We start from the raw sequence: 18577 nt of genomic DNA, 5'->3' as shown, positions 1-18577 counted from the left end.
GGTGGTCTGAGAAGGCTTGTCAAGCATTCTCCTCCTTGAAAAAATGTTTTGCCTCGGCACCCATACTCATTCAACCTGATGCGTCACAGCCATTCATTGTAGAGGTAGACGCTTCCGAGGTAGGGGTGGGAGCAGTATTGTCACAAGGTTCGTCCCCTGGTAAGTGGCATCCGTGCGCCTTTTTCTCTAAAAAATTGTCGTCCGCTGAGAGGAATTACGATGTCGGCAATAGGGAACTCTTGGCCATTAAGTTAGCTTTTGAGGAGTGGCGCCATTTTTTGGAGGGGGCAGTCCATCCGGTCACCGTTATCACCGATCACAAGAACCTGCTATATCTGGAGTCCGCGAAACGTCTGAATCCCAGACAAGCTAGGTGGTCATTGTTTTTTACCAGGTTTAATTTTGTCGTTACATATCGTCCTGGGTCAAAAAATGTAAAGGCGGATGCCTTATCTCGTAGTTTCCCTGGGGCCGGGAATACGGACGACCCGATTCCTATCCTTCAGGAGGGGGTGGTGGTTTCGGCAGTATGCTCTGAGCTGGAGGAGGAGGTATTGGAGGCTCAGGGGGACGCCCCTGTTGGACCTCCGGGGAGACTGTTTGTTCCAGATCAGTTGCGACAAAAGGTGATCGAGGCACACCATAACTCAGTTTTTGCAGGACACCCGGGGAGTAAAGCAACTGTGGATCTCCTCTCGCGTCGGTTTTGGTGGCCTAACTTACATAAGGAGGTGGTAACTTTTGTCGCGTCCTGTGGGGTTTGTGCGCGCTCTAAGACCTCACATACCCGTCCGTCTGGGGCCCTCTTACCTTTGAAGATCCCGGAGCGTCCTTGGACTCATCTGTCTATGGACTTTATTACGGACCTCCCTCCGTCTTCGGGTAAAACGGTCATACTCGTTGTAGTGGACAGGTTCAGCAAGATGGCACATTTTATCGCTCTTCCTGCTCTCCCTAATGCTAAAACTCTTGCGCAGGTGTTCATTGGGGAGATTGTGAGGCTTCACGGGGTACCCTCCGAGGTGGTGTCTGATCGGGGGTCTCAGTTTGTGTCCAAGTTCTGGAAGGCGTTTTGTGCACGGCGGGGGATGCATTTGTCGTTCTCATCGGCTTTTCATCCTCAGACCAATGGTCAGACGGAACGAATGAACCAGAGCTTGGAGACATATCTCCGGTGTTTTGTGTCAGAGAACCAGGAGGACTGGGCTTCTTTCTTACCTCTGGCAGAGTTTGCTCTTAATAATAGGCGGAGCGAGTCCACTGGTAAGTCCCCGTTTTTTGGGGCATATGGTTTTCACCCCCAGTTTTGTACTTTCAGTAGGGGGGGCTCTTCGGGGGTTCCTGAGGAGGAACGATTTTCCTCATCACTCGCTTCAGTATGGAGAGGGGTGCTGAAGAATCTGAATACTATGGGGAACCGATACAAACGTATGGCTGATAGGTCCGGACCAGACACTCTCATCCTAAGTGTGAACGATCGGGTATGGTTGTCTACCAGGAATATAAAACTTAAGGTTCCCTCCTGGAAACTGGGTCCCAGGTTCATCGGGCCGTACAGAATCAGTTCTATAATTAATCCGGTGGCATTCCGTCTTGACCTCCCCCCTACGTTTAAAATTCACAACGTGTTCCACAGATCGTTGCTTAAGAGGTATGTGGCGCCGGTGGTACCGTCACCTTTACCTCCCCCTCCAGTGGTGGTCAATGGTAACTTGGAGTTCCAGGTATCGAGGGTCATCGATTCACGCTTTAATCGCCGGTCCCTTCAGTACCTGGTTCATTGGAAAGGGTATGGTCCTGAGGAGAGGATGTGGGTTCCTGCGTCGGATATCAACGCAGACCGATTAGTTCGGGCCTTCCACACGACTCACCCGGATAAACCTGGCCCTGAGGGTCCGGAGGCCCCTCGTAGAGGGGGGGGTACTGTCACGGGTGTGTCGCCACGAAGATCGTCACGATTACACAGCCTGACTTCTCGCAGCTGACTTTTTGGTGCTTTGTGTTTTTCGGCAGTGAGGGAGTTAATTCTCTCTATCTCTGTGCTAGACGAGGTCCAGCCTCGCCCAGCTGCAATCAATGCTGCTGTAGTGAGACTCCTTCAAATGCCTGCTGGTCTGTTAGGGAAGTGTCGGTGAAAGCATTTCATGCAGACTAACAGAGCGGATCGTGGTATTTGGAGTTTCAGAGATAAGTGTATTTGGAGAGTTTTTTCCCTTCCTCGCTTTATCATTTATCTCCTTTCCCGTTGGTGTTCCCTCTGTTGTAGTTGTGTAGTTTTTGTATGCAAGGTGGTTTTGGTTTTTCCCTTGTACTGTCTCGTTCGTCTAAGTACTGTGTGTGGGCATATTATTACTTGTCCCCTTTTGTTGTGATCGGGGTCCTTCTCAGGACTAGATTACTTAGGTGCAGGGATCCTCAGGAGGTAGGGGTTACGCTGGCGGCCTGGACCTCTGTACCTTTAACAGTACCTCCAGGTTGAGGGATTAGTCAGGGCCCCAGCTTAGGGTCAGCTTAGGCCCCCTACCTCCAGTATACAGAGACAGCGTGACAGGTATGCAATATGTGTCCAGAGTGTTAATGATGTGTGTAACGTGTCTGGGGTGTTAGTGAGGTATGCAATATGTGTCCAGAGTGTTAATGATGTGTGTAACGTGTCTGGTGTGTTACTGAGGTATGCAATAAGTGTCCAGAGTGTTAATGATGTGTGTAACGTGTCTGGTGTGTTAGTGAGGTATGCAATATGTGTCCAGAGTGTTAATGATGTGTGTAACGTGTCTGGTGTGTTAGTGAGGTATGCAATATGTGTCCAGAGTGTTAATGATGTGTGTAACGTGTCTGGTGTGTTAGTGAGGTATGCAATATGTGTCCAGACTGTTAATGATGTGTGTAACGTGTCTGGTGTGTTAGTGAGGTATGCAATATGTGTCCAGAGTGTTAATGATGTGTGTAAAGTGTCTGGGGTGTTAGTGAGGTATGCAATATGTGTCCAGAGTGTTAATGATGTGTGTAACGTGTCTGGGGTGTTAGTGAGGTATGCAATATGTGTCCAGAGTGTTAATGATGTGTGTAACGTGTCTGGTGTGTTAGTGAGGTATGCAATAAGTGTCCAGAGTGTTAATGATGTGTGTAACGTGTCTGGTGTGTTAGTGAGGTATGCAATATGTGTCCAGAGTGTTAATGATGTGTGTAACGTGTCTGTTGTGTTAGTGAGGTATGCAATATGTGACCAGAGTGTTAATGATGTGTGTAACGTGTCTGGTGTGTTAGTGAGGTATGCAATAAGTGTCCAGAATGTTAATCATGTGTGTAACGTGTCTGGTGTGTTAGTGAGGTATGCAATATGTGTCCAGAGTGTTAATGATGTGTGTAACGTGTCTGGTGTGTTAGTGAGGTATGCATCATGTGTCTGGTATTTTAGTGATGTGTGCAACATATGTCTAATGTGTAAATCAGGTATGCATCATGTGTCTGGTATTTTAGTGATGTGTGCAACATATGTCTAATGTGTAAATCAGGTATGCATCATGTGTATGGTGTGCTAGTGATGTATGTAACGTGTGTCTGGTGTGTTAATGCATACCTCACTATGTCTCCGGTGAGTTAGTGATGAGTGCAACGTGTGTCTGGTGTTGATGATAGCTTTGTGTGATATTAATTGACAGGGGATCTGTGCAGTTTTCTTCCATTGGGAACCCTTTAGTGTCAGCATCTGTCCATGGTTTCAGAATTCTGTGTCAAATCTGCGCAGTCTGTGAATGGTTAAATAAAATAATTATGTGGTTACGGTTTAAAGAGTATCTATCATTTAACCCCTTAGTGATGGAGCCAATTATGTCCTTAATGATCAAGCCAAATTTTACAATTCTGACCAGTGTCACTTTATGAGGTAATTACTCTGGAACGCTTCAACGGATCCGACTGATTCTGAGATTGTTTTTTCCGTGACATATTGTACTTCATGATAGTGGTAAGATTACTTTGATATGACTTGCGTTTACTTGTGAAAAAAACGGAAATTTGGTGAAAATGTTGAAAATTTTGCAATTTTCAAACTTTGAATTCTTATGCCCTTAAATCACAGAGTTGGGTCACACAAAATAGTTAAATAACATTTCCCACATGTTCACTTTACATTACCACAATTTTTGAAACAAAAAAAACAAAAACTTTTAAGGGTTAAAAGTTGACCAGCGATTTTTCATTTTTCCAACAAAATTTACAAAACCATTTTTTTAGGGACCACGTCATATTTGAAGTCACTTTGAGGGGTCTTCTTTATGACAGAAAATACCCAAAAGTGACACCATTCTAAAAACTGCACCCCTCAAGATGCTCAAAACCACATTCACATTCAAGAAGTTTATTAACCCTTCATGTGCTTCACAGTAACTGAAGCAACTTGGAAGGAAAAAATTAATGTTTAACTTTTTCTCACAAAATGTTTACTTCAGACCCAAATTTTTTAATTTTCACAAGGGTAATGAGAGAAAATGGACCACAAAATTTGTTGTACAATTTATCCTGAGCATGCCAATACCCCATATGTGGGGTAAAACCACAGTTTGGGCACACGGCAGGGCTTGGAAAGGAAGTGACTAGCCCAGGGGGATGGGGACGACTCGGTACCCGGGCCTTTTTGCCTAGCCTAGGGGATGTCGCGGTGGTTGGCTCCCGGGCCCGTACCCTGGGGTCAGCTTTTAAAAGGGGATTATTGGTTAACTCTATGAAAGTTCGTGACGCCACCTGTGGTTTCAGGTGAGAATCACCAGCGCTGCGGCAGTCCACTGAGGCCGGTGATAAGGCAGCTCGATGGTATAGCTCCCCACATGTGGAGCAAGGCCTCAGGGCAGCGTACTGAGAGGTGGATGCAGGACAGGCGAGACCCAGCCGGGTCAGAGCAAGAATGGGGACGGACACGGTAGTCACTTCAGTACCTTTTACTGATGGAAATTCAGGCACATCCCGGAGCACTGTAGGGTGAAGGGTGCATATCAGGATCCTCCCCAATGAGCGGGTGTAGGGCCTCCTGTTTCTTGCCTCTGCGTAGTAAGTTTCTGACCTGCCTGAAGCTAGGCCTAACTTTATCTCTGTCCTGCACCGGCAGACGTTGTGGTAGGGCCTTCTCTTGGAGTGCACACTCCCAGTTTACGGGGCCTATGTGTCTCCTGGCTCTGCTATGTATCAGCTCTCTGGTGAACCTGGGACCTGTAGTTCTCCAGGGATTCCGGTTATGCCTTACTGGGTCGTAGAGATCCCGGTAAGCTCGGACCCGGTGTCCGGTATATGTTTCGGGGTGAGCTGGGTAAGCTCCTCTGCCCCCACTGCTACTCACTTTCCACTAGCCTTCGGCCACGCTCGGGCCCTCACTAGGCTACTCACACTAACGGCAGCTTGCCACGCTTCACCGATCTTATGGCGCCGGCACACCTTAAGCTCTAACTGAGCTACAACTGCGTCTGGACTAGGCTCCACTGTAGGCTGACCTCTCCAAACTAGACTGAGCTCCACTGCAGACTGACCTGTTTCTGTGTCTCATTCTGCAGGAACTGCTGAATCACTCTCTGCCTGGCTCCACCTTCCCTATTTATATCCCTAACGGGCTCCCTCTGGTGGTCTGAGGTGGAGGTGTGTGTGTGCTGTGGGGGCCTCTTGTGGAGAAATCCTTCTATGCAACCCTCTAGGATCTGTGGTGCCAAGCGCAGATGGGCGCCACAGAAGGAGCACCATTTGCCTTTTTGAACGCAAAATTGTCTGGAACTGAGAGCGGACACCATGTTGCGTTTGCAGAGCCCCTGATGTGCCTAAACAGTGGAAACTCATCACAAGTGATGACCCCATCCTGCAAACTAGACCCCCTCAAGGAATCTGTATAGATGTGTGGTGAGCACCTTGAACAGCCAGGTGCTTCACAGAAGTTTATAACATAAAGCCGTGAAAATAAAAAAATCTATTTTTTTTCCACAAAAATGTATTTTTAGCCCCAATATTTTTTATTTTCACAAGGGTAACAGGAGAAAATGGACCCCAAAATTTGTTGTGCAATAGCTCCTGAGTACGAAGATACCCCTTATGTAGGAGAAAATTATTATTTGGGTGCATGGTAGGGCCTGGAAAGGAAGGAGTGACGTTTGGAACACAGACTTTGATGGAATGGAGTAAAACCCCAACAGAATTTGATAACATAAGGTCATCATATTAAAAATTTTCATTTTTTTCACAAAAGTGTAGTTTTAGCCCCAAATTTGTAATTTTTACAATGGATAATAGGAGAAAATGGACCCCATAATTTGTTATGCTATTTCTCCCGAACTCAATGATGCCCCATATGTCGTCAGAAATTACTGTTAGGCCACACATCAGGGCTGAGAAGGAAGGAGCACTATTTGGCTTTTGGAGCATAAATTTTGGTAGAATAGTTTGTGGGCGACATTTGCGGAGCCCCAAAAGTACCAGAACAGCAGAAAACCCCCAAAAGTGACCCCATTGTAAAAATTCCACATCTACTGCTGCAGTGACTATTATGTAACATCCACGCCAGGCTTTATTCTAGAGAATTGCAAATATGCCAGTTTAGTGCCCACACATTGTGCCCCCATAAAGTGTAGTGCCCCCCATATATTGTAGCACCCCCATACATTTCTCCTGGTGACATACACCCCGTAAATTGTTAAGTGCTCTCCCCGCTGCAATAATGGCAAACATGTGGCCGCTAACTGTGGTTTAGGCATAGTGGGGCTCAGAAGGAGGGGGCATTTGGATTTGGGAGCGCAGAATTCACTGGATTTTATTTGAGGGGATGGGAGCTATCGCTTTTACAGAGTCTTTGTTCTGCTGGTAACGTGGGACCTCCTATAGTTGCAGTGACAGATGACAGACCTGAGAGGGGGCTGGTTTTGTATGGGATAAATTAGGGATTTGTAATGGTAACATTTTGAAGTACATAATTTTCGATTGTTTCCAGAATAAGACTGAATCGCGAGTCTACGCTGAGCACTTACGTCTGTGATTCTGCGTAAATCCCACAAAAATGCGATTCAAACGAAACCCCCTATAGAACCACCCACCATAATGATACAGATGGAGACACTTTGGAGTCCATTTGGCATCTGCTCTGGTGGTCTCCATCTTTTTAGGCGTGCACAGATCTGTGGTCGCCCACACTTGTGCGCTAAAGAAAAGCTTAAAATGATGGGACGCCGCCGGAACAGAGACCAGTCCAAAGTGACTCCATGTGCCTCATAAGTGAGTGGCTCCATCTGGGGTTTTGTCTGAATTGCGGTTTTGGGGAACTTACACAGAAACCCCGACGTAAGCAATTTTTTTGGAGGCAGAATGAACAAATAGACTGCAGTACAAGAATAGTCGTTTTTTTTATTTTTGCGCAGTTCACCGTGCGGTATAAGTGATAAGGCAGATATATTCTTCGGGTCAGTGTGATTACATCAATACCAGATTTATATGTTTGTTTTTTTTAGGTTTTGCTTCACACAGTAAAAATGCTTTTTTTTTATAAAAATATTTTTTTTCGGCGCTATATTCTGAGAGCTGTAACTTTTTGATTTTTTTGGTGAACAGAGCTGTATGAGGGCTTTTTTTTGCTGGACAATTTGTAGATTTTTTTGGTACCATTCTGGGGCACATAGTAATTTTTGATCGCTTTTTATTCCGATTTTTCAGACACAGAATGAACAAAAACCAGCAATTCAGTTATTGATTTTTATTTTTTATTTTCTGTGTTGTTCACAGTGCAGTAAAAGTGATAAGACTGATTTGTTCGTCGGGTCGGTACGATTACAATGATACCAGATTTTTTTTTTTTTATGCTTTGCTATTTTTACACACTAAGGCTAAGTGCCCACGTTGCGGAAATGAAGCCTATTTTTTACGCTCCTCCCTGGCAGGAAAAACGCATGCGGATTTTACATGCGGTTTTCCCGCCAGGTAGAAGCGTTTGTGAAGCGTTCTTCACATGCATTTCCGCATGCGGGTTATCAAGCGCTTTTCCAAGCGATTTTAGCATCACTTGGAAAAGTACTTGACAACTTGTTCACACTATATAAATCCATGCAACCGGTATGGATTTATAGTAGTGTGACCAAGTTAGTTAAAAAAAAGAATAAGAATGGTGAAAAAAAGAAAAAAAAAAAAGATTATACTCACCTTCCGATGTCTTCCCGGTGTTTTGTCTGCTCCGTCCGGTGTCTTGCACTGCTTGCGGTGACGTGGAAATTCCGCAGCATAAACGCTTGTAAAACGCTACGTGGGCACCCAGCCTAAAAACAGTATTTTACAAAAAAGAATTTGATTTTGCATTGTCATATTCTGAGAGCTGTAACTTTTTTATTTCTTTACCGAATGAGCCACATTATGGCTTGTTTTTTGCGGCACGGTTTGGCGTTTTTATTTCTATAATTTTTTTTTACATACAACTTTTTGATCGCTTTTTATTCACTTTTTTGTGAGTCAGTATGATGAAAAAGCGTCATTTTTGGCGTGTTTTTTATTTATTTTTTTACACCGTTTGCCAAACAGAATAAAAAACTTGACAGTTTTATAGAGCGGGTCGTTCTGGAAGCGGCGATACCAATTATGTGTGTGTTTTTTCATTTATTTTTGTTTTATCTGCGTTTTGAGTGGCAAAACGGATTTTAGTGATTTGTGTGCACTTTTTTTGTTTCTTTTTAAACTTTTTTACATATTTTATTTCACTTTTTTTAACTTTTTCACTAAGTTTTACTGTGAGACATGTATAATTTTCACTTTAATCGCTGGTCTCATACACTGCAGTACCCCAGTACTCAGCCTGGCTGTGCCTGTCAGATCCAGCTTATTGCTGGATCTCACAGGCCACCGTACCCTGGGATCATCACATGAGCTCAGGCTGCCATGGGAACCATTAGGACCCGCGATTCTCATTGCAAGATTCCAATGGTTATTAAGCAGGTCTTACGATCCCCTTGTAACCACTTAAATAGCGCTGTCACAATTGATAGCGGTTTTTAAGGAGTTAGTCGGCCCCGATCTGCATCGAAACTAGCCGGAGCCCATACTGCAGGATGTCAGCTGTCACAGACAGCTGACAAAAGCGGGAATCGCCGCCGACCGGCGGTGCTATTCACTTGTTCCTCAGCACCGTTAAAAAGCTGCGATGAGGCATAAGTACCCTTAAATGCCACCGTAACAATGCGTTACGGTGGTTAAGGGGTTACAACACACTTCTGACTTGTCATAGATAGGTCACAAGTTTTGATCAGTGGGAGTCTGGGTGATAAGACCCCACCAATTACTAAGAGAGAGGCAAATCTCTCTTCCCCATATCACATTATAAAGATTTGATCTGTTCTGCTTGACACCTCTTTGAGAATGGGGCAAGTAGTTAAAGTGAATCTGTCAGCAGGTTGTTGTTATGTAATCTAACAGCAGAATGATGTAGAGGCATAGACCCTGATTCCAGCGATTTGTCTGTCATTTGATGGTCTGCATGCTGTCATTTTCATACAGTCACAGTTTTCTCTGCTTCAGATGCAGCAATGCTCATAATTTTGAGCTTTGTATAACCACTGATTTTCGGCTCTCTGTGTACACTGTACATTGACAGAAAGTTACTAATCAGTGGTGGGGCCTAGTTACATAGAGCAGGAGGACTACATGGCAGAAGACAACTAGTCCTCTAGTAATAATCTCCTGCTGATAAAACCCTGATTTTATTGAGACAGCAAAACACAGCCTAATAAGTGACGTATCACTGAATTCAAGCTCATGTTGTCCTTAGATTACATAGCAAACCTGCTGACAGATTCTCTTTAATGGATTCTGAGAAAATGTATTAATTTCCTGTGAATCTTTACACTATTTGCTCAGTGCTTCACTCAGTGCTAGTGGAGCCTTGTAGTAGGTGCTGCTTTGTATATTCAGAGCTGGCAGCATGAACTGGCATTCTTGAACATCGCTACTTAAAATCCTATTCAGCTTTACTAGCTAGGGCAGCATGACATGTACTCAGAAAAATAATTGGGAATCTCGAAATCAGAATAATAATTGTTTAAGCTTATTGTCCTGCGTGTTCACTTGAAGGAATAAAAGTGTTTAATAGATAATAACTCTCTTGTGTTGCATAAGTGGCTTGGTGTCACCACTATTACATTCTAAAACATTGTCGTTTGCTTTCTGTAATATTCAGGTGACAAGACTTGAGAGGGAGAAGAACCAGGAAAGCAAGAGAATAAAGGAACAAGAGCAGCACAGACACACGGCTACTGTTTCAGAGCTCAAGGCCAAGCTGCACGAGGACAAGATGAAGGAGCTTCAGGCAGTAAGGGAGAACCTTATTAAACAGCACGAGCAGGAGATGTCTCGAATGGTTAAACTAAAGGAGGCAGAGATCCTGCGGCTTAAGTCTGCTGTGAGTGCTCTACGAGATGGCAGCAGCGACAAAGTAAGGACAGCCCTGACCACAGAGGCCCGTGAAGAGGCCAGGAAAGTGTTTGACTCCGAGCGCCTTAAGCTCCTTCAGGAGATCACAGAACTGAAGTCTGCTAAGAAACAGGTGGATGAGGCCCTCAACAATATCATACAAGCTGACAAAATCAAAGCTGGAGATCTGAGAAGTGAACACCACTCCCACCAGGAGGCCATTGCAAAATTTAAATGGGAAAGTGAGAGAGACATCCGTAGACTGGTAAGACTAACAGAATGTAAAGACATCATTGCAAATAAAAATAGTCAAGTTCTCTAAATTAGTCAATCAGATCGCAGATCCAAGTGTCCTAAAGCATGTAAAAAATGATCGACCAATGGTGGAAACTCTTTAACCTATTCCTTACTCCAATTCTCCCTCAATAAGTATCATAACTACAAATATTTTAAAATGTAATCAAGGATTTTACAATTTAGCATTGGAACAACAAGTCAGTAGTCAGAAACCACCATAATATGATTTTTTTATTTAAAACAACACAAATTAGCTCATAAGGAAGAAAAATGTCTAGTGCCCCCTATTAGAGGTGGCAACCTTATAGATCGACTTTGGACCTCTTAACCAGCCTTGTAAGTATTTGCCTAAATTGAAGTCTCCTCCAAAAGGGGAAGACTCGTATATTGCCCCTCTTCAAAAGTACGGTATTGATTGACCGGGATAAAGGCCTTTTATATAGCTCTCAGGAGGTATTGTTTCTTCTTGCATAGTCTGTTGCATAGTACTAAAGATGGTTGTTTTAAAGAGAACTGGACTTGTAACAAACTTTGCATAAAACAGTAGTACAGGTAAATATAAGAAACATTGTAATGTATCTTATCAAACAAATCTGTTTCCTTTTCCACCTATCAGACACTGTTTCCTCTCCCTCCAACTCATGAACTTATCATCCATTCTGGAAAAAAGACATACTATCATCTGACTGTGGTCTCTACAGTCCATTACACTCTAAAGTGAAGTAGTTGCGGGGAGGAGCGAGGAGCAGAATGAGGAAACAATGAGAGGGAGATACAGTAGGATTGTGCTGAGCTCCTAACAAGTCTTTTACGTCACTCCAGAGCTATCTTGATTCACATCCAGACAGTTCATGATTGCTGTATAATTTCCAACATGCTGTTGCTGTTTCTCCTTGTGTTTAAATGGAATCAAGAGCAGGAATCCATCTCTGTGTGTTCTGTGTGGGAGCGATCATAGCAGCTAGTCTCCTTCCACCAGCTAAGAGTCAAGTGTAAGATAAAGGGGTGGTCCAAATCATACTAAATTTCATTCTAAATTTTGTGCCATAATCTAAGCTATTTTCTAATATACTTGTATTAAAAATCCCCTATCCCTCCCTAACTTCACTATCTTATTGCTATTCTATTTTTTCCCTATTTCCTGTGTGATAACGCTTCGTTTGAGAATCCCAGGGCATCCTGGGATACTCAAACGAAGCATAATCAGAGCAGGGGGCAGAGACTTCGGTCACTGTCACAGCCCCTGCCCCTCCCTGAAAGGAAGCCTCATCAGTATGAGGAGAACAAGGGCTTAGTTCTTAGTTCCTTTCTAATTAGCCTTATAAGCCACAGTGTAGACATTACTTGACTTTGTGAGTTGAAATCACTCATGCACTATTGTTCCAGCAAAAATTGTTAGGTACTTGCAGTTTTCGTGTGGGTATATTAACTGCACTTGAGCAATTGTTGTTGGTGTTCACATCAACTCCAGCATCATCATGAAGACAATGTAGGTGGTACTGCTGTCATGAGCCCGGCAATTAAGGGTCCCAAAGTTGTTGTTTTTTTTAATCAGATTCTTTTTATTAAACAATTTTCAAATAATTACAACCACGTGGAACATCTCTCCAAATAAGTCATGTACAAAGATGATAACCTCCCTCCCCGCATTTCTGAAACACAAGTCCTGGAACTGTTTTTATATAGGAAGGTTAAAGAATATCTTCAGTATACCATATTTTGCCATTTCCATATATGCAAATAAGTCCAAGAAAACTTTTGAATCAGAGGAATTAATCTGCCATCCAGCAAGTGTCCATTTACACTGTTTATTACAAGCCTAGAAGGGGAAAGTCAGTTTAGTGTAGAGAAGCAAAAATATTTTCTAACAGTAGGATTCTCGACAGTAAACCAAGGCTGATGATCCAAGGACCCCAAATATTATCAAATTTTTTAATTACTTTTCTTTTTTTCTTTTTGTAAACGTATAAACCCATTTACTCTATTAATAAATTTACCAGTGGATGGTGGAGTAGGGTGTTTCCGGTGGGAAGCAATAGTTTTTCTTGCAATATACAGTATTCTCTGTAGCCCTCTGTTGGCAGGCTTGTTTTGGTACCATCTTCTTACCATTTGATGATAATGGATTTGATGGAGCTCAGGGGGATCCTCAGAGATTGGGGTATTTTTTTTATACCCAACCCTGACTTGTATGTCTCAACAACTCAATAAGTCCCTGACTTGTTTGGAGATCCCCTTGGTCTTCATGGTGTTGTTTGGTTAGTGGTGCCTCTTGTGTTCCATCCTCTGTGGCCTTTCAGGAAAGGTGTGCATATACTGACAGACCACGTGACACTTAGATTGCACACAGGTGGACTTCCTTTCAGTAAGCATGGGACTTATGAAGGTAATTGCTTGCACCAAAAATTTTTAGGGGCTTCATCGCAAAAGGCACACACCAATTTGTAGTTATTTGATCCCATAAATTTAATTTAGGCCTATATTTCTCTCACTTCACCAACTTAAACTATTTAGTGCTGATGCATCACACACAAATTGCATTACAAAAATATTTAAACACAGGTTATAATGTAACAACATAGGTAAAAAGCCAAGGGAGTGAATACTTTTGCAAACCACTGTACACCTTGTGGAGTGATCTTTGTTGGTTGACCACTTTTGGGGAGGGTAATAATGGTCTAGAATTGTCTCCATTTTTAGACATTCTGATTGACTGTGGATTGGTAGAGTCCAAACTTTTTAGAGATAGTTTTGAAACTTTTTCCAACCTAATAAGCATCAACAACTCATCTTATGTGGTCCTCAGAAATTATACACTACCAAAAACGTCTTGTGAAGATCATACTTTGATAGATCCGTGTTCTTTAAATAAAACAGGTAGTCCACTTACATCTGATTGTCATGCCATTGATTTGATTGAAAATGTAAGACTCTATATGGGCAAAAGTATGAGAACCTTTAGGATTAGCAGATAATTTGAAGGAGAAATGAGACATGTAACCTTAGATTATTTTCCTTATTTAAACATGACAAAGTTTAATGCTCAAGCACCGCTGTAGCTTGTATATTTGATATTGCAAGTATTAGCTAAATTCCACATACACTCTATTGTGTGTTATTGAATATTACAATATGTTGTATAAATTAGGGTTCCCCAACTCCAGTGCTCAAGGCCCACCAACAGGGCATGTTTTCAGGATTTCCTTAGTATTGCACAGGCAATAATCCCATCACCTGTGTAATAGTAAGGAAATCCTGAAAACATGACCTGTTGGTGGGCCTTGAGCACTGGAGTTGAGGAACCTTGGTATAAATCACTAAAACAGCAAGTGCTACATTTATAATAATGGTAGATAATGTGTTACTGAAGAAGACCACTTAAATAATTTTCTTCATATTATTCTTTAGATGGATGAAATCAAAGCGAAAGACAGGATTATATTTTCTCTAGAAAAAGAACTAGAGACACAAACGTGTTTTCTTCAGAAACTCCAGTTGCAGAAAGAAGCTTTGGATGAGCAATTATTTCTGGTGAAAGAAGCGGAGTGTAGCATAGGAAGTCCCAAACGGGAAATCCCAGGAAGGGCAGGAGATGGATCAGAGCACTGTGGAAGTCCGGTAAGATTGATGACTAAATTACCACATCTTTTATGGTTATATTAAAATCAATTATCATAAATTATGCTTTGCTTTTCTCTATCCAGATTTAAGCCTAATGCAAGTGATCTCAATCAATTTTTAACAGAGATAGCCAAAGAAGGCAATATTTCTAGTGATTTACAATCATCTTTTCATGTATTTAAAGAAACTTTATTGTTCGTGTGTTGTTCTGTAATGTCATATGAAGTCGTGCTTGGGTCCACCAACAATAATCAGTTACTTGCTACCTAAACGATAACAGTTTATACCCAAGACCATAACACAACCCAGAGCAGAAGCTGATGGGTTGGTTCGGCAGCAAACATCAGCAGCTTCAATAAGAGCTGGTCTAGTCTCCTGAATATAGCAAACAGGTATATTACAATATCTGTGCTCCTTGGTGCAGTTCTTGCATATACCTATTGGTCATACATTCAATAAACCATTTAAAACAATCCTGCTGAATTCACTTTAAAGACATGTTCACACGTTCAGTATTTGGTCAGTATTTTACATGCAGTATGTGTAAGCCAAAACCAGGAGTGGGTGAAAAATGCAAAAGTGGTGACGTTTTTCTATCATATAGGGTGATTCACTCGTAGTTTACTTACTTTACCCTTAAAAATTGCTGCAACTTCTAAAAGATATGGTCGATCGTACTGAAATTTGGACTGTACATACTTTGGTTCATGAGAAGTGAGAGTGCAATCAGCCACAACGACGAGAAACCTCTTCATGCCGAGTGGTCTCACCGACTTGTCGCCCTGCCGGTCGTCTCCACTATGAGATAGACTTGCCGCACACCTTTCTGCACATCGGTAGTTTGTGGGTGGTGCTAGTATTTCACTCCTACCGAATTCCTTCTTCATTTGTTAACAATGTACAGATACAGTTTGGAGAAGCGTGTTTTTATTGTGAAAACTTATTGGAAAACTGAGTCCTTAAAGAGGCGCCAAAGTGAGTTTCTAAATACGTTTGAAGGTCGAAATCCGTCGTCCAAACTATGTATTGGAACCTTCTTCGATGACAGAGTAATCTCTAATGGACTGTGGCCAAAGATCGCCTGATTGAACACTGCTGAATTTTTTCCTTTGGGGCCATTTGAAGGGTTGGGTGTACAGTAACGAGCCACGAACAATACAGGCCCTCCGAGAGAACATACAGTGAGAAATTCAGGCTATGACCCAAGACTTCCTGCACAATACATTCAGCAATATGGAGCGGCGCACGCAGGCGTGCTTGGCTGCGAGCCATGGATATTTTCAACACCTGCTTTAAAACGGTCATGAACCAAGTTATGTACAGTCCAAATTTCAGTATAATAGATAGTCTCTATAAGGAAGTTACAGCAATTTTTCTGGGTAAAGTAGCGAGTGAATCACCCTGTACTTTCATTCTGATTGTTCCACTCATGGTTTTGGCTTAAAAATACTGATGTAAAATACTGACCAAATACCGAATGTGTGAACGTGGCCTTAAACGAGGTTTGAACGTTGACTTAGGTCTCATTCAGCGTTTCATCAGAGTTTGGTCAGAGTTTTATCAGGTTTTTTTTCACTGATAAAGAGAAAAAAAAAGTTTCTCCAGCTTCGAGTTCGAGTGATGTGCGATTTTTTTTTTTTTTTTCACAGACCCATAGACTTTCATTGCTGAGTCTGATTTGACACTCAGATCAATATCGGACATGTCTCCACGATTTTGCACAGACAAATCGGTTTGCAAAAAATCACGGACATGTGAACAGCCCCATAGATTATCATAGGTACGAGTGTTATCCGTGAAAAAAAGGGATAGCACTCATACGTGAAAAACTGACATGTGAATGAGGCCTGACTGTCTCTTTCTGCAGGTCTACTTACATGACTAAAACCCAAGTTATTGCATTTTAGGGCATTTCCAACTATTTCCTCAACTTAATGCAGGTTTCTAGAGAAGAGGAGAAAGGAACCAGAAGTGCACATGACAAGTGTTTATGACACTCTTTGATCACCTTATGTTTTCTGTACCCATGTATTATATGGTCGGTTTATCTTCAGACCAAATCAATTATCAAAATGAATAGTCAATTATGGGGAAACTATAACATATAGACACAATAGATGACAAATATAAATCCATATACAACAATTTGCAAATATTTAAGGCCACCTCTATACTTGTAAAATAAATAACAATGGGTAATTCACATAATGAGACGTTCTGTTTGCAGGACCTGCGAAGGAATCAAAAAAGAATGGCTGAGTTAAATGCCACGATCCGAAAACTGGAGGACAGAAATACATTGCTTGTGGATGAGAGAAATGAACTGGTAATGTATCTCTTCATTCATTAGTCTTTAACTATTGATGAACTACATGTTTTGGTAGATTTTAAGGCACTTCTAATATTGCCAATGTACCCTTAGGGGTTTTCTTTACATACATTCTGCTTCATGTAACAAGCTGCCACCTCCTTGATGGTTAACTGGGGAGACTAGAAAGTGCAGCTTTACATTTGTCCTCCTGTTCCAAAACTGAGAATTCTGTAAATATATCATGTGGTTTATAAGCCAGTGACAGAATAAAGTACACAACAGTTGGCAAATGGTATCATTAAACACTTAGGATGGAGCTATAGAGCTACAGAAGAATACCACCTTCCATAGACCCAAGGGGTGAGAAAGGAACGTAAAGGGAATCTATCACCAGGCTTTTGCTATGTAGTCTGAGAGCAGCATGGGAGGATGTAGGGAGAAAGACCCTGATTCAGAGATATAGCCCTTTCTTTATTGGTTGCAGCAGTTTTGATAACATTTCTGTCTTCTCTGCTGCAGATTTAGCAGTTCTCTGAATGCTGAGCTCTGTATAACCCCGCCTCCACCACTGATTGGCAGCTTTCTGTGTACACTGTGCATAAGTAGAAAGCTGCCAATCGGTGCTGGGGTTACACAGAGCAGAACACTACATGGCAGAAGACAAGTAGTCCTCTAGTGATAATTAATCTCCTGCTGAAAAAAACAATGATTTTATTAAAATAACAACACAGCCCATTAAGGGACACATCACTGGTATCAGGGTCCATACCCATATAATATGCCATTTTCAGATTAATTAGCATAAACCCACTGCCAGATTCCCTTTAAGGGCAAAGTTTGGACAAAATTTAAATACTGATTACAATTATGTCCCAATACGACTTATAAAAAAGTTGGTTTATTATGCGCTCTCTTTGACTCTCCTTAAAGTAGGGACACTTTTTTGTGTGTTTTAGCACCACTCCAGCATTTCTTTTTATTTCAGCACTGGAGTGATGCCACTAATGTAAGTTTCCTGACCCTAGTATTATACTTATCAACTGCCATCTTCAGTCTTCCTAGCGCCGCTCTAGTCCTACGCCACCATCTTGTGACCACAACTTCTGACTGACCAGAAGTCAGAGGTAACAGTCATAAGCTCTCAATATAAGTCTACGAGACCCTCATTTTGTCCTCGTTTTGGTTCTCATAGACTTACATTGAGTAGTGACTTCCGGATCGGCCAGTAAACACGGGAGCGATCCGGCAGGTCACAACTGCTGGAAACCGACTGAAGCAGCGTCGAGAGCATATGAAGACGGCGGCTGGTAAGTAGAAGACTAGGGGCTGGGAACTTACATTAGTGGCACCACTCCAGCGTTGTAATAATAAAAACTGCTGGAGTGGTGCTTTAAGCAAATAATATTGTAAATGACAGTCACAAGGTACAAGTTGAGAAATAGCACTCAAAAATAAGGTGATGTATGGGTGTAACAAGATGGCCAGAAATTATTACATCTGGTACCTGAGTTACCTATCAGCAACATAAAGAGATGACAATACTAAAATGGCATATAATGATTTAGGGTCCGTTTTAAGTTTCTTCTTTGGGGGCCAGAAGATATAATTTATGTCTAATAATTATTGTTGTGATACATGGCTTTTAAGGAGTAATTTTTGTGAGCAATCTACATCTGATACAATGCAGTGGGATTGAAGCATAATTTACAATGTTTGCTATTTTTAGCTACGGAGAGTCCGAGAAGCAGAAAAACAATGCAAACCTCTCCTGGAAAAGAACAAGTGCCTCACTAAAAGAAATGATGAATTAATGCAATCCCTGCAACGCATGGAAGAGAAGCTGAAAACCCTTTCTAAGGAGAATGCAGAGATGGTATGTATTGTGTAACGGATTACAAGTAGAGAATGTTCACACACAGTGCAAAGTATACATTG

General features: G+C 42.1%; 1 protein-coding gene across 2 annotated transcripts in view; it reads left to right on the top strand.

The window, feature by feature from the left end:
- Nucleotides 1-18577, top strand: part of JAKMIP2 (janus kinase and microtubule interacting protein 2) — a 155346-nt gene that overhangs the window by 92125 nt on the left and 44644 nt on the right. For both annotated transcript variants that reach the window (XM_073651290.1, XM_073651289.1), the window contains exons 4-7: nt 10181-10678; nt 14119-14328; nt 16559-16657; nt 18369-18515. In XM_073651290.1, the coding sequence (XP_073507391.1) occupies nt 10181-10678; nt 14119-14328; nt 16559-16657; nt 18369-18515 (954 nt within the window). The remainder of the gene's footprint in view (nt 1-10180; nt 10679-14118; nt 14329-16558; nt 16658-18368; nt 18516-18577) is intronic.

Source organism: Phyllobates terribilis, unplaced genomic scaffold, assembly GCF_046119375.1.
Source record: "Phyllobates terribilis strain yellow unplaced genomic scaffold, ASM4611937v1 Scaffold_11__3_contigs__length_659146591, whole genome shotgun sequence".
Classification (NCBI taxonomy): Eukaryota; Metazoa; Chordata; class Amphibia; order Anura; family Dendrobatidae; genus Phyllobates; species Phyllobates terribilis.
The sequence above is the reverse complement of the archived record's forward strand: the minus strand, read 5'-3'. Positions and strand labels throughout refer to the sequence as shown.